This window comes from Gadus chalcogrammus, chromosome 4 (assembly GCF_026213295.1).
Source record: "Gadus chalcogrammus isolate NIFS_2021 chromosome 4, NIFS_Gcha_1.0, whole genome shotgun sequence".
Lineage (NCBI taxonomy): Eukaryota > Metazoa > Chordata > Actinopteri > Gadiformes > Gadidae > Gadus > Gadus chalcogrammus.
Window position 1 is genome coordinate 12,413,179 of NC_079415.1, and position 12,522 is coordinate 12,425,700.

Genomic DNA, 12,522 nt, shown 5'->3' on the forward strand with positions numbered 1-12,522 from the left:
CTTTTAATTCAACATAATCTAACTTTTTTTTTAAATACTCACCAAATGGTTACTTCAACCCAATTGCAAGTAATATAAACAACACATATGTTAAATTTGATCCCTTTACCTTTGTTAAATCACATTTATGAATAGAGGTGCCACTCGTTTTTGTTTCTTTTTGTATTAAAATGCAACAAAATAAGGAAATGCCTCATAAAACAGGCATAACTGGGAAATAATCAACATCATTAGAAATTGAAACATACTCAATAACATCTGTCTGAACAACACATTAAAGCCTTTGAACACAGCCATTATACGTATATCAGACTATACCACACATGAGGGGCAGAGTCTCACTGTGTGTGTATTGCATATGTATTTTTTGCACTGGTTGCATGTATATTGTGTTTTTCTGTCCATCATGGGTCCACACACTTCACAGCGTTTCTTTTTGGCTGACGGGCTGGTCCTACATCTGGCTGCTTGCGGGTTGTTTCTGGGGCTGACTGCTTGCGGGTTGTTCCTGGGGCTGGCTGCTTGCGGGTTGGTCCTGGGGCTGGCTGCTTGCGGGATGGTCCTGGGGCTGGCTGCTTGCGGGTTGGTCCTTGGGCTGGCTGCTTGCGGGTTGTTCCTGGGGCTGGCTGCTTGCGGGTTGGTCCTGGGGCTGGCTGCTCGCGGGTTGGTCCTGGGGCTGGCTGCTCGCAGGCTGGTACTGGGGCTGGCTACTCGCGGGTTGGTCCTGGGGTTGGCTGCTCGCGGGCTGGTCCTGGCTGCTCACGGGATGTTCCTGGGGCTGGCTGCTTGCGGGCTGGTCCTGGCTGCTCACGGGATGGTCCTGGGGCTTGCTGCTCGCAGGCTTGTCCTGGCTGCTGAAGGGCTAGTCCTGAGGCTCTTTTACGTTTCGGAGCTGGCTGATGCTCATCCTCCTCTTCAAACTCGGTGTCAGACTCTGAAATGTTATCCTCACTTTCCGAAACTATTTCCTCTGCATCACCATCAAAACCCTCTGTCTCTTCAAATATCAACTGTAGGGCAGTCTGAACAGAGAATCGCTTTGCCATCTTGATCAGTTGTGGTATGGAACCACGCTGACAGAGCTTTTTTATAGTGTCAGGTCCCCAAGCTTGATAGTGTTGGGTGCTCCAATTTTGCAACCTTGTGCGGGATGCACAAGGTTGCAAACAGTGGGTGCACACTGTGGGTGCTCACACCAAGGGCCCATTCACCTGCTTTACTCTTTCCCCCTCTCTCTTTCCCCCTCCCTCTCTCACACACACACACACACACACACACACACACACACACAGAGGAAGAAGGGAAAATTAGGGTGCACAGAACCTATGATTTCCACACTTAAACAGCTCCGAACACCCTGTGTGTAATATAAATGTGATGGGGGGGTATAGAGGGGGGGGTCATTGAAAATGTTTTCTGATTCATGTTCCTCACAGAAAATGAGCCAAAGCCAATGAATCTTAGTTCAAAAAAATAATTATTTATCACTTTTATAAAGCTAAAAACTGAAAACGGGTCCCACAGACCCGAACACCTTATAAGGGTTAAACAGTACACTCATTCAGATGGTAAAGCAATCTGGCCACATCCTGGCTCATATGCTTACAATTTTCCTTCGCTTCACAGAACTTTTCAGTTGATTTTGACATGAACAAGTACAATGTTGTGCAAGAGGAAACAAGCCAAGTATGGATTATTCACCAGACAGAAAAAGGGAAGGGAATATACCTTAAAAGGCAGTACAATCACAAAGAGAGAGAGAGAGAGGTAGAAGAGGAGAGAGAGAGAGAGAGAGAGAGAGAGAGAAGTATGTTTCAGACTGCTGAAGAGGAAGTGTTTTCACCGCTTAGCATAACCTGGAAGAGAGTCACCAAGACCTAACTGTCAATGTCAAAGTTGATGACGGTTGAAAACTAAATACTGAGAACATCGGTCGCCGTTGTCAGTCAGCAGCCTGTTCAGTGTTGACCTCGGATCAGAAGGACCTTCATCTCTGACAGGTTAGTGGGGATAAAGTGTGTTGCAGTAAAAGTGTTGTTTGGGGGTCACAAGGTCCCTACTTCAAGTCTTGCGTTAAAACCACAATGTACATGGTCATGGAGGTCTGGAGTTACATGGAAATATCCATTGGAAAGTATTAATCTAAATATAAATACATATGTGATACATGTTACATTTAAGAATGCACCTGCAGCACAATTTATGCAACAAATGTGTATTTATGAGAAATCTTGAGAAATCTAACTTTACATTTCAGGAGTGTGTGGGGTGTCTAACTGGCCTCAACCTCTAACCTTCAAATAATTGTACACACAGAATGCTATGTTGATATGTATGGTTATTGTATTTGCACACACATTTTAAATGGATAATTGTGATTTAAACCCGGCTGAACATTGGCCAGGGTCAACATGTCGTTGCAGGTCGCTGATCGGATGACTCTGAACCCCCTCATCGGTTCGATGAAGGGACTGCTCGTCTTCCTCCTCTGCCTCCCTTTCCCACTCCTGCTCCTCTGTGAATTGTGGTTGCCGCCCGAGGCGGCGTGGGGAGAACCCGCCCCCCATCCAAACGTCACCGTCCTGCTGTGGCACTGGCCCTTCGGCTTGGCCCTGGACCTGGAAGGGGACGTGTGTCTGAAGCGCTACAACGTGTCGTCGTGCAGGCTCCGGTCCGACCGCTCCACCTTCGCCACGGCGGACGTGGTGGTCTTCCACAACCGGGAGCTGGTGCAAGGCCGGCAGGCCCTGCCCCTCGTCCTGCCCCGGCCGCAGGGCCAGAGATGGGTCTGGATGTCTCTGGAGTCCCCGCCTAACAACGGAGACCTCCGGCCCTTTGCAGACCTCTTCAACCTGACCATGTCCTACCGGAGGGACGCGGACATCCACATCCCGTACGGGAAGCTGGTGCCCAGGGGACCGGGAGATGGAGAGGAGCCAGTCCTTCACAATAAGAGCGTCCCCGTCTGTTGGGTGGTTAGCAGCTACAGGCCGGATCACCGCAGGAGCCGGTTGTACGCTCAGCTAAGCGACAGCATCCCCGTCACCGTGTACGGACGCTGGAACCACAAAGCCCTGTCTCCGGAGGACCTCCTGCCCACCATCTCCCAATGCTACTTCTACCTGGCCTTCGAGAACTCAGAGTCCAGGGACTACATCACGGAGAAGCTGTGGCGGAACGCCTACCAGTCGGGGGCCGTTCCGGTGGTGCTGGGCCCCCCACTGAAGGATTACAAAGCCGTGGCCCCGCGCAGCTCCTTCATCCACGTGGACGAGTTTGCGTCCGTTGGAGAACTGGGCAGGCGACTGCGAGAGCTGGTGAGCGATGAGGAGAGCTACTCGCATTTTTTAGGGTGGCAGAAGGAGTGGCGGGTGAAGCAGTACACAGACTGGAGGGAGAGGCTGTGTAGTATCTGTTCTCAACACGACAGCTTACCTAAGCACAAGATCTACACCGACCTAGAAGCGTGGGTTAACGTTTGACCAAGGGGTCGTGGCTGAATGGAAATCACAAGAGGACAGTATCCTGTTTTTCCAGACAAGTAGCATTACAGTATTAGGTATCCAATAAAAACTTATTGCATTCAAGCTGCTACATACAATTTTGATGCATTGATATATAAAACGGAATATAAAAGGTTCAGCCAAGGCTATGCATTTGTTGATTTTTGCTTAACATTTAGTTTATATACACATTGTATGCGTAAATGTTCACCAGAAAGTGCGTACATTGTATAAATTGAGGGCACAAGCATAGCTCCTCTTTGCTCATTCGCTATACACAGCAGTGCTGCAATACTGATCTGAACATGGCAGAGTACTGACCTCAAACCACATGATAACGGATTAGATAGGGACCTCAAAACAGAAAGTGGTTCCACTTGCTTTCAGATCTATAAGTGTTTGAAACGCCCAACATGCAGTTAAAGACTACATGACCTAAAACCAATAATTCAAAGAAAAATAATTTATATTGGATTGAATACTTTTGAAAAATGCATTTAATTGCTTGGCGCAGATACAGGTGAAGTATAGGGGACACGCACAACAGAAAACATTGGGTGAGCTAGTTTCAATAAATTACCAAGTAGCAGTTAGAATACAGTCACTATTGTATGCATAGGTATTGCAAAAAAGGAAATGTAAAATGAAAAGGTTTGTGAACATATACCACAGTACCAATATATTAAAGACTTCTGGTGGCCAGTCGGTCAAATCTTGATTCAGTCAATGTAGGCAGACAAACTCGTAAAAAATGCAAAAGCATGTTTGCATAAGGCACTGCTCTCACACACGCAATAGCCCAGCTAGTAGATTGCGAAATTTCCTCTACAGAATCCCAAGTTCTGTCACTTCAACTTTGATCACTTGATACAAACTGTGCTGGGCTAAATTATATTCAACCAAGCCGTAGACAAGAGTTCCTTTTAAACATTTCCCTGTGGCCACTATAGCGCACCCCCTTCCAGGTCTTCATTTACAGTCCAGTAGCCAAAAGTCTTTAGCTGATGACTGAATGGAAATGGCCGACTAGGAATGTTAGTCATTAGTGAAAAATATATCAAGAGAAGTCATTACATTTTAGTCGTCGAGAACTTGTTTGTCAAAGATACTTCAAGCAGCATTGCATCTGAGAACAATATACACTCTTTGTACCTGAATTAAGATCATAAGCCATAATAACTAGCATGAGTTTGATCAGAAACACGCCCGTTTTGTGCATAGAACAAGAAACAGACAGTGGACTTTTGGTCAAGATAAACCCACTTTGTGCAAAAATGTTACATCCTCCCAAAAGGAGGATTTTATTAAAATGAACCTGGTCAAAAAGGAAATTCTAATGCATGTCATAGGTTGTAACATTTTTTTTTTTTTTTTTTTTTAAATCATTACCAATTGAAATTCCTTGTTGGGGTGTTTTTTTCTTATATCAAACCATCTTCCAGGAAATCCTTTTCACAGCATTTACAAAAATAAAAACGTTTAAAAGCCGAGCTCATATGAATCATCCTTCGATGTAGCTCTTACTGTAAACACTGAGATTAACCAAATGAGAACTCTGTTCTCACAACAATTCAGAACACGAAGGAAACCCGTGGCATGACCTCCAACTGACGAAACAATCTAAAATACACAAGTAGTCGCTCCTTCGGAGGACCAAAAAATAAAAAATAGAAAAGGCACGGCGGTGCAAATACTTGACTGAGGTAGCCGTCCGAAAGAGATAAACATCCAAACGATGCCGAGTCTTACAGGACCGGGTTGTCAACAAGCCCTCTCGCACACGAGTCTGTTGTGGGACCTCCACTCTCCCTATGACTGAGGGGGTGGGGGGAACTCCATCATAGGTCGGAGGTGATTGTTGTTTTTGGAGGGTTGGTGGACTATCCCGTCAGGTGACCTACCAGCCCGGGGTGCAGGCCCTGCTTGAAGGCGTCGGACCGGTGCAGCTGGGGCATGTAGAGGGTGGGCGGGCCGCCCGGGTACGGGTGCACTGGATACCCCTGGCCGGGCATGGACGAGGGCATCATGCCCATGGCAGGAGGATGAGGAGGCGGGGGGCTCTGCTCGTAGTACTGGCCGTCACACTCCTCGTCCAGGGGCAACGCCAGCCGCTTGCCCTTCTGCCGGCGGTTGCAGAACCACACGCGGACCACCTGGGAACGGACAAGCAAACACGGCTCGGGTTAGTGGGGGGGGGGGTCCGCGTTCCGGTTCCGTTCATAAAAAGGGTTTTGAGGCGGGGGGGGGGGCTTACGTCTCTCTCGAGCCCGAGGTCATCGGAGATGTGCGTGATGTCGATGGTGTTGGGCTTGGGACACTTGATGAAGTACGACTCCAGGGCGGAGCGGACCGTACCCTCCAGGCTGGTCCTCCGCTTCCTCTTCCTGGTGTCCACGAACACACGCTCAATTTTGTACATCTGAGGAGAAAAATACTGCCAACAGTCAGGACGTTGTTCCACACTATGAGAGTCACTGGCCTGAGAATGTTCAAGTGTATATTATCGTCCAGTGGCCCATTAGGTGAACATGACGTAATTATGGTAAAAATGCTTATTCACATATCGCCACCAGATGGCAGCATTTAACCGCACCACAACTTCAAGTAAAATGTAAGGGGTTAGCAAGGTTGCTTGCTTTTCTTAACAGGTGAATGCAACTGGTGGGTAAGATTAGCATCCAGCAGTCTTTCCTTCGTGCTGCAGGGAAAGGTTTGTCCATGCAAAATGTAGGCCTAGCCGTTGGTCAAACTGTTGAAACTCACATCTTGAGGATTATCTGAAGTCTCTGCTTCGTTCAGCCACCTCTGAAGCAGCGGTTTCAGCTTGCACATGTTCTTAAAGCTCAGCTGGAGCGCCTCAAACCGACAGATGGTGGTCTGACTGAACATCTTGCCTGGAAACAGAAACATTCAAACTTATAAACGAATGATTGGTTTGGGGGGGAAATACAAATAACGAAAGACATGCAAATTAGTCATGCAGAGTTAACAATTAAATGGCAAGCATTTACAAAAACATTTCAGATGGATTCGAGCCAATTAGGCCTACCGTAGAGGTTACCGAGGGCGAGGCCTACATCCGCTTGGGTGAAGCCCAGAGTGATCCGTTTGTGCTTCAACTCCTTAGCGAACTGCTCCAGTTCTTCAGTAGACAAGTTCTCCTGTTAATAAAAAAATAAAGCAAAGCGTTTAATGAGTCACCCCGTGTAGAAAAATAAGGTTGTTTTTTTCTTCAACAAGTGTGCACCAAAAAGGTAAATACATTCGGGTCAAACCGACTTTACCTCTTCCTCCGAGTCACTGCATCCCCCGCTAGAGGACCCACTGCTGCGGGTCGGGGCCGAGTTCTGAGCCGGAGGTGCGGGCACCACCTGGTTTGCGTTCCCGTTAAAGAACGAGTTAGCCTGGACTCCGTTGCTCGGTGGCGAGGGGGAGAGAGACGGGGAGGACGCGGACGACGTGGACGGGTTTTGATTAATGGGGTGTTGGGTGATGTGTGCAAGACCCGGCCAGAAGGACGGGTTCCACGCCGGGGAGTAGTAGACACCGTGGGCCATGGGCGCGGAGGCCGCGGCGGTGGTGTAATGCTGGGCCTTTATCTCGGCGGAATAGTCTTCCTCCGGTTCCTTTTCTGTTTTGATCTCAGGCATGGGCAATTTTATCTGTTCCCTTGTTTCAGCGATGGGAGGACTGAGGTTGGTGGGCTGATTGGTCGCCATGACCCCGGGTACCTGTCCGGTGTAGTCCGTCGCGGCGAAGGGATACCAATGCTTGGGTTGGCCAAACTCTCCAGTTTGTAGATCGGAGGTCCTGTAGTCCCCAGCGACGTGATGGAAGGGGAAAAATGTCTGCGCCGTGGCCTGGGCGATCCCGTTATAAGTGGCCTTGTTGAAGAGGAGACCCGGGTCTTGGAGGACGCCGGACGGGAGCTGCAGTGACCCGGCGTTGTTTCCCAGGTTGTCCTGCCCCATGGTGGGGTGGCTGTAGAGGTTGGCCCGGCTGAAGTCATACGGTCGGCTGTTGCAGTCAGAGGCCGGACTCTGCGACCTGTCGGACATCCTTTCAAGCCTCGGGCTAACAAACCGCTTCACGCTCGACACGAAATGCTAGGTACGGCTACCGGTGTTTCGTGCTCATCGGTTCAACTTTTGCAAAGCAAACCTAAAAAGCCAAAAAGTCGTAATGGCAAGGATCCACTAAAAGTAGGCCTACTTGAACGTCTTCTCGAAGATTCACAGTGGGGGCCACACTTTAGGAAGGTGTGAAGGGCTTTCGTTGTCTTTAGCCTTTTAGCTTCAGGTCCATAGAGCGGTATAATCCACCGGCCGCCTCACCTTCAGACTGCTGGTCGGTGTGTGTGTGTGTCTGTGTAGTTAGGAGTGGCTCCACAGGTCCTCCTAATCACGCGTACAGCTGCTGGAGATTGGATGATCTCGTCTCCCATTGGCCAGCAGTAATGGTTGATGGTGAATTTGTGAATGACCTTGAGTCCTCCCCACATGGGCGTGGTTTCCCCACTTACTTCTTTAAAACGTTTTCTACGTAGTTTATAGGTTATAACTTCGATTTAAGACTATACTCTTAAAACAGAAACCACTGTATTGATTTAACTGGCAGGCTTATGCACCCTACATGTTTGCCACCCATATAGGCTGTGAAGGCCTATCATTTGGTCATCTTATTAACAATGCTAAACAGCCACGAAATACATATAGCAACACTATAACTGCAGTTCGCCTCATGCATCCTCATTATGCTCAGTTTGTTTAAATTATGCATCGTAAAGGAGATGTCTTTGATATTAAAATGTGTCTAATTGTGTTCCCAGTGGATCTCATTTAATTTCCCCAACATTTAGGCTAACAAATGATCGAGAAGGTAAACCCACTCAGTGATATGTTTCCCCAGAAAACAGCTCAGATGATCGGCTGTCGTTTGATCGGAGATGCATATGATTTAGGCCTGTATTTCGATTCTGATTGGTCTTAGAATTACATATCGAAAGGTCTCCATGCGGTCTTCAATCAGGCTTACAATATAGTTTTCAGTAGGACCAGAATATTGGGAAATGAGTCGACAGAGTAACCAGCTTTCACAAACAACCAGACCTTGGAAGTCCAAAACCCGCAAATATTTGAAGAACTTTCGATTTATATTAGGCCTACGTAATTTGAAATAAATAAATACAATAAATGTATTCTATTAGCATATGCCTATATCGAATTTGTCTTCCAAGATACATTCTGACATACATCCTGAATGTTGGAGGGGAAGAAACAATACAATAATAACCGATACAAAAAACACACACAAAAAAAAACGGAGACAACAGAGAGGAAATTCATAAAACCAGCCCCCGGCATTCAGGTGGACCTTGGCCATTCACACTTGATCGGTGGCCATTCAGGGTGCTCGATGGCTGCTCCACCGATACAGATGCGCTCCCCCAGCGTGAGGCGTGGGCCTACAGATTGCGGCAGGAAGACGCGCCGCGGGAAGGGAGAGGGGGGGGAGGGGTGCTATTGTACGACCCAGCCCGGGGCACCCCGTCGACTTCAGACCCCGAGTTGCGATGGTCGACCATTAGCTCCTTTTCACATTGAACAATACGTCTCAACCCTTTGATTCCGCCCCACACCCACCTCTTCTGTGAAACAAACACCAGGCCCCCCTAGTTTCACTTCAGACGTACAAGAGTGGGAGCAAGAGAGAGCGAAAGAGCGAGAGGGACAGAGAGCGAAGAGAGGCACTTGCTTTTTCAGAAGGGGCAAAATGAAATCGCCTCGAGCCAGCAAAATAAACTTGGTCTAACCTGGATGCAATCGGAACATTATTTCTCATTTCCCACAGTTCAATTCCACAGTTTATTATGACCACTGCCCAGTTGAAATCCTATTATGACTGAACGTTAATTAAAAAAAAATAATAATCTAATTTGTCGTCAGCCTGTGTATATATTTTGCTGCATTGCCTTCCACTGTGCTCTCGGATGGAAATAAAGAAATGGGAGTGTAGTGGAAATAGCAGATTGAGCAGCGGTCCAAAAAGGGGGGTAAGTCAATGGCCTTCGAAGACATCAAACCCCGGCCATAGCATTGTCCTGGGCCATGGCCTTGGTAGAGGCTGGGATTGTCATGCAAAGTGCAGCGACACGAGAGTCTTCGACTGTAAGCAGCGCTTCAGAGGCAGAGACGAAGGACTGCAGAGAGCTCTCTGGGGGAGTCCCATGGAAGCTGGTGAAAGTCTGGTGGTGGGCGGGTGGGGGGCTGGGAGTCCTCTGAATAGACCCCCGGTACAGTACCGAGGGGTTGATCTGAAAAGCCAGCAGATGTCTCAGATGTTGGGTCTTTAGATTCTTTACAGACAGTGTTCTCGAGAAACCTCTGGGGATTTGAGCCGTGGCTGAAAGCACAGCGAGAGGGCCGGGGAGGGGGGGACATGAGACTGGTGGAGGGGTTCGCCTGATCCATCCCTGAGAGGTTAAACATATTTGATGGGAGTTCTTCTTTCATGTAGTTTTTTTTTTGGTATCATATAAACTGGGCTTATAAACAAGCCTGGCTGTGGAATCCGGCCAGTCTTTAGCTTTTGAAAACAGTTTTTTTTTTCTCATATGAAATCCTAATCGGTTTAGCCCTGTTCTTTCATGTTTTGTATTTGCAGCTTTTTAATATGTATCTTCAGACCAGCCCAGAATCGTAATGCGTTCTCAGTAAAACTGAAACATGAATGTGAAATAAGTGCAGGTTCTCTGCACTCTACAACAGTTGAATCCCAGTACCAGTCTACGAGGACCATCTATAGATCTATACCTATACATAGCTGTGCATGTACACAGTTAAAGTCCTTGCATGTACAAGCATTTACATCTATACATAGCCGAGTATACAATTATACACAGTTTAAGTCCTTGTATGTTCAAGCATTTACGTCATTTATACGTTCATGTGACCAGGGTTCTCTTTCAGTAGGCAGGAAGATCCTTGTTACCTTGACGATGGCCGAAAGGCTTGTCCACCCACTGGGTGCAGATCACAGGTTTATCTCAGGCAAGACCCAATGTTTTTTTTAACATCTACATGTGCAGGAGACCAGGTCAGTCGAAGGCATGTCTCTCTAATTGGCACCTTTTTGCATTAATGCTGGGAAGATGGCTGACACCACATTTTAAAAAGGTTGTAACATCTGACCAAAGAACAGGTAAAGGTTGAAATTCTGCCTCTTTCCTTGCGATACGCTACACTTTATTTATCCCTAATGGGGAAAATTCACCCATTGGTCACCCTCACCCATGCACACATCACACTCCCTAACAGAGATACACGTACAACGCATCACAGGCCAGGAGGGCCTGGTCATAGCTCAGAGTACAAAACGCAAAAGAAATACAGCAAAAACACTTCTGATGCAAGGATTGAAAAACAAGGATTTTCCTGATCCTCCCCCGCAAACAAGTCTGATGGCTTTTTAATGGTTCTGAAACGGTTCTGCCTTTGACCCCACCCCCTCTCACACAGACACACGGACACGCACCCACACACACACACACACACAAATACAGGGTGTTGTCATCCTTGATGTAAAATGAGGTCAAACTGGATTCTTTGACAGTTTTATCATCCTGGATTCAGAAGATATCTAGGCTGTACACATTTAGAACTTTAAGTTGTTTGCAATTTTGTATAAGGTTTGATCAATATTTATTTCAAAATATGCATTTATATTTACATTATACAATAAGTGTGGTGAAATAGAAGATGCTAATTGAAAAATATATACATTTATGCTATAAATGGTATGGTTCATGGTTGTGAAGCTGTATATTGTGACACGTTTTGCTTTATTGTGTGTTCAACTCATTAAAAATATTGCTCCAAATATTACTCCAACCCAATTACATGTCATTTTAAAATGTTTTTTTAAATGGTGGCCTATTTTACAAAAATACCCAGCAATGTCTTTTTTATATCGTCTGCATATTCCAAACTTTTATTCTCCCTTGCTCACTACACCCCACCACCCTGAGACCGTCAACAAAGACACTGATAATCCAACTAATTTATACATCATGATAAAAAGTTTTATTTTTTAAATGTCAGCATGTACAAATATAAAAAAGGTGAATACTTTCACTTTTTCTTTTGTATGTACATTTTGCAGCACTATAGGTAGACTCGGAACAGGACAGGGGAAATTAGCGAGAAAGAAGTAGGAGCCAATACTTCTGGTCCGTCGTCTGATTGGTCAAACCTCATTCCCCGAGAGTTCCCTTTAAGTGCTTTCCAGCGCAGCCGTCCACATGCCACACAAGTCCAACGATTCAGGACGCATACAAACATACCAACACGCCAAACTCAAACCATGCAACAGACACCTTTAGTTAAACCATCTCATACTTATATTATATATTATATGCATGTATATCTATATATATTTATTGATTTAAAATGTGGATATGTGCTCTTTATATCATTAAAATTTGCAAAACAAGAAGGTTATATTTGCAGGTCAAAACTCACCGTGTTTCGGGGTTTTGAGAATGTTCCTGGGTATTTGTCAGGAGGTATAGAATGTTTCTTGGTTAAATAGTATAACAAGTTGTAGCTGTAAAGAATGTGGTTGAACTACAAGCAACGCATGACAATGACATCACAGGAGAGGGTACCTGTGTTGTTGCTTTCGGTCTGTGGGCCGTGTGTTTGTCTGTGGGCTGTGGGTGTGTGTGTGTGTGTGTGTGTGTGTGTGTGTTTGTCTGTGGGCTTCTCTGTGGGCTGTGTGTGTGTGTGTGTGTGTGTGTGTGTGTGTGTGTGTGTGTGTGTGTGTGTGTGTGTGTGTGTGTGTGTGTGTGTGTGTGTGTGTGTGTGTGTGTGTGTGTGTGTGTGTGTGTGTGTCAGAGGGAATGCAACAGAGAGCAAGAGAGCGCGAGATGATGTATTTGTGTCTTTGTATGTATCTGAGTGAATATTGCACGTGTATCACAATGTTAAATGTTCTTTGGGAAATAACTGTCAAAATTAAG

General features: G+C 46.4%; 2 protein-coding genes across 2 annotated transcripts; one reads left to right on the plus strand and one right to left on the minus strand.

The window, feature by feature from the left end:
- Nucleotides 1-1,744: 1,744 nt before the first annotated feature.
- On the plus strand, nucleotides 1,745-5,092 carry LOC130381698 (alpha-(1,3)-fucosyltransferase 7-like). The gene is made up of 2 exons (XM_056589408.1): nucleotides 1,745-2,000; nucleotides 2,405-5,092. Exon 2 carries the CDS (start codon nucleotides 2,412-2,414, stop codon nucleotides 3,480-3,482), a length of 1,071 nt encoding a protein of 356 aa, XP_056445383.1. The 5' UTR covers nucleotides 1,745-2,000; nucleotides 2,405-2,411; the 3' UTR covers nucleotides 3,483-5,092.
- On the minus strand, nucleotides 5,092-7,952 carry pou5f3 (POU domain, class 5, transcription factor 3). The gene is made up of 5 exons (XM_056589406.1): nucleotides 6,788-7,952; nucleotides 6,553-6,664; nucleotides 6,267-6,397; nucleotides 5,758-5,922; nucleotides 5,092-5,656 (listed from the first exon to the last, which is right to left on the minus strand). The coding sequence occupies exons 1-5, from the start codon at nucleotides 7,559-7,561 to the stop codon at nucleotides 5,384-5,386; spliced, it is 1,455 nt and encodes a 484-aa protein (XP_056445381.1). The 5' UTR covers nucleotides 7,562-7,952; the 3' UTR covers nucleotides 5,092-5,383.
- Nucleotides 7,953-12,522: the final 4,570 nt, after the last annotated feature.

Bases quoted from the DNA above. Each gene is read 5' to 3' on its own strand.
- LOC130381698 (XM_056589408.1), top strand. From the start codon at position 2,412: ATGTCGTTGCAGGTCGCTGATCGGATGACTCTGAACCCCCTCATCGGT.
- pou5f3 (XM_056589406.1), bottom strand. From the start codon at position 7,561: ATGTCCGACAGGTCGCAGAGTCCGGCCTCTGACTGCAACAGCCGACCG. The intron at 6,665-6,787 runs GTAAAGTCGGTT...TTTTATTAACAG, and splicing joins GCAGTGACTCGGAGGAAGAG to GAGAACTTGTCTACTGAAGA. The intron at 5,657-5,757 runs GTAAGCCCCCCC...GTCCGTTCCCAG, and splicing joins ACCTCGGGCTCGAGAGAGAC to GTGGTCCGCGTGTGGTTCTG.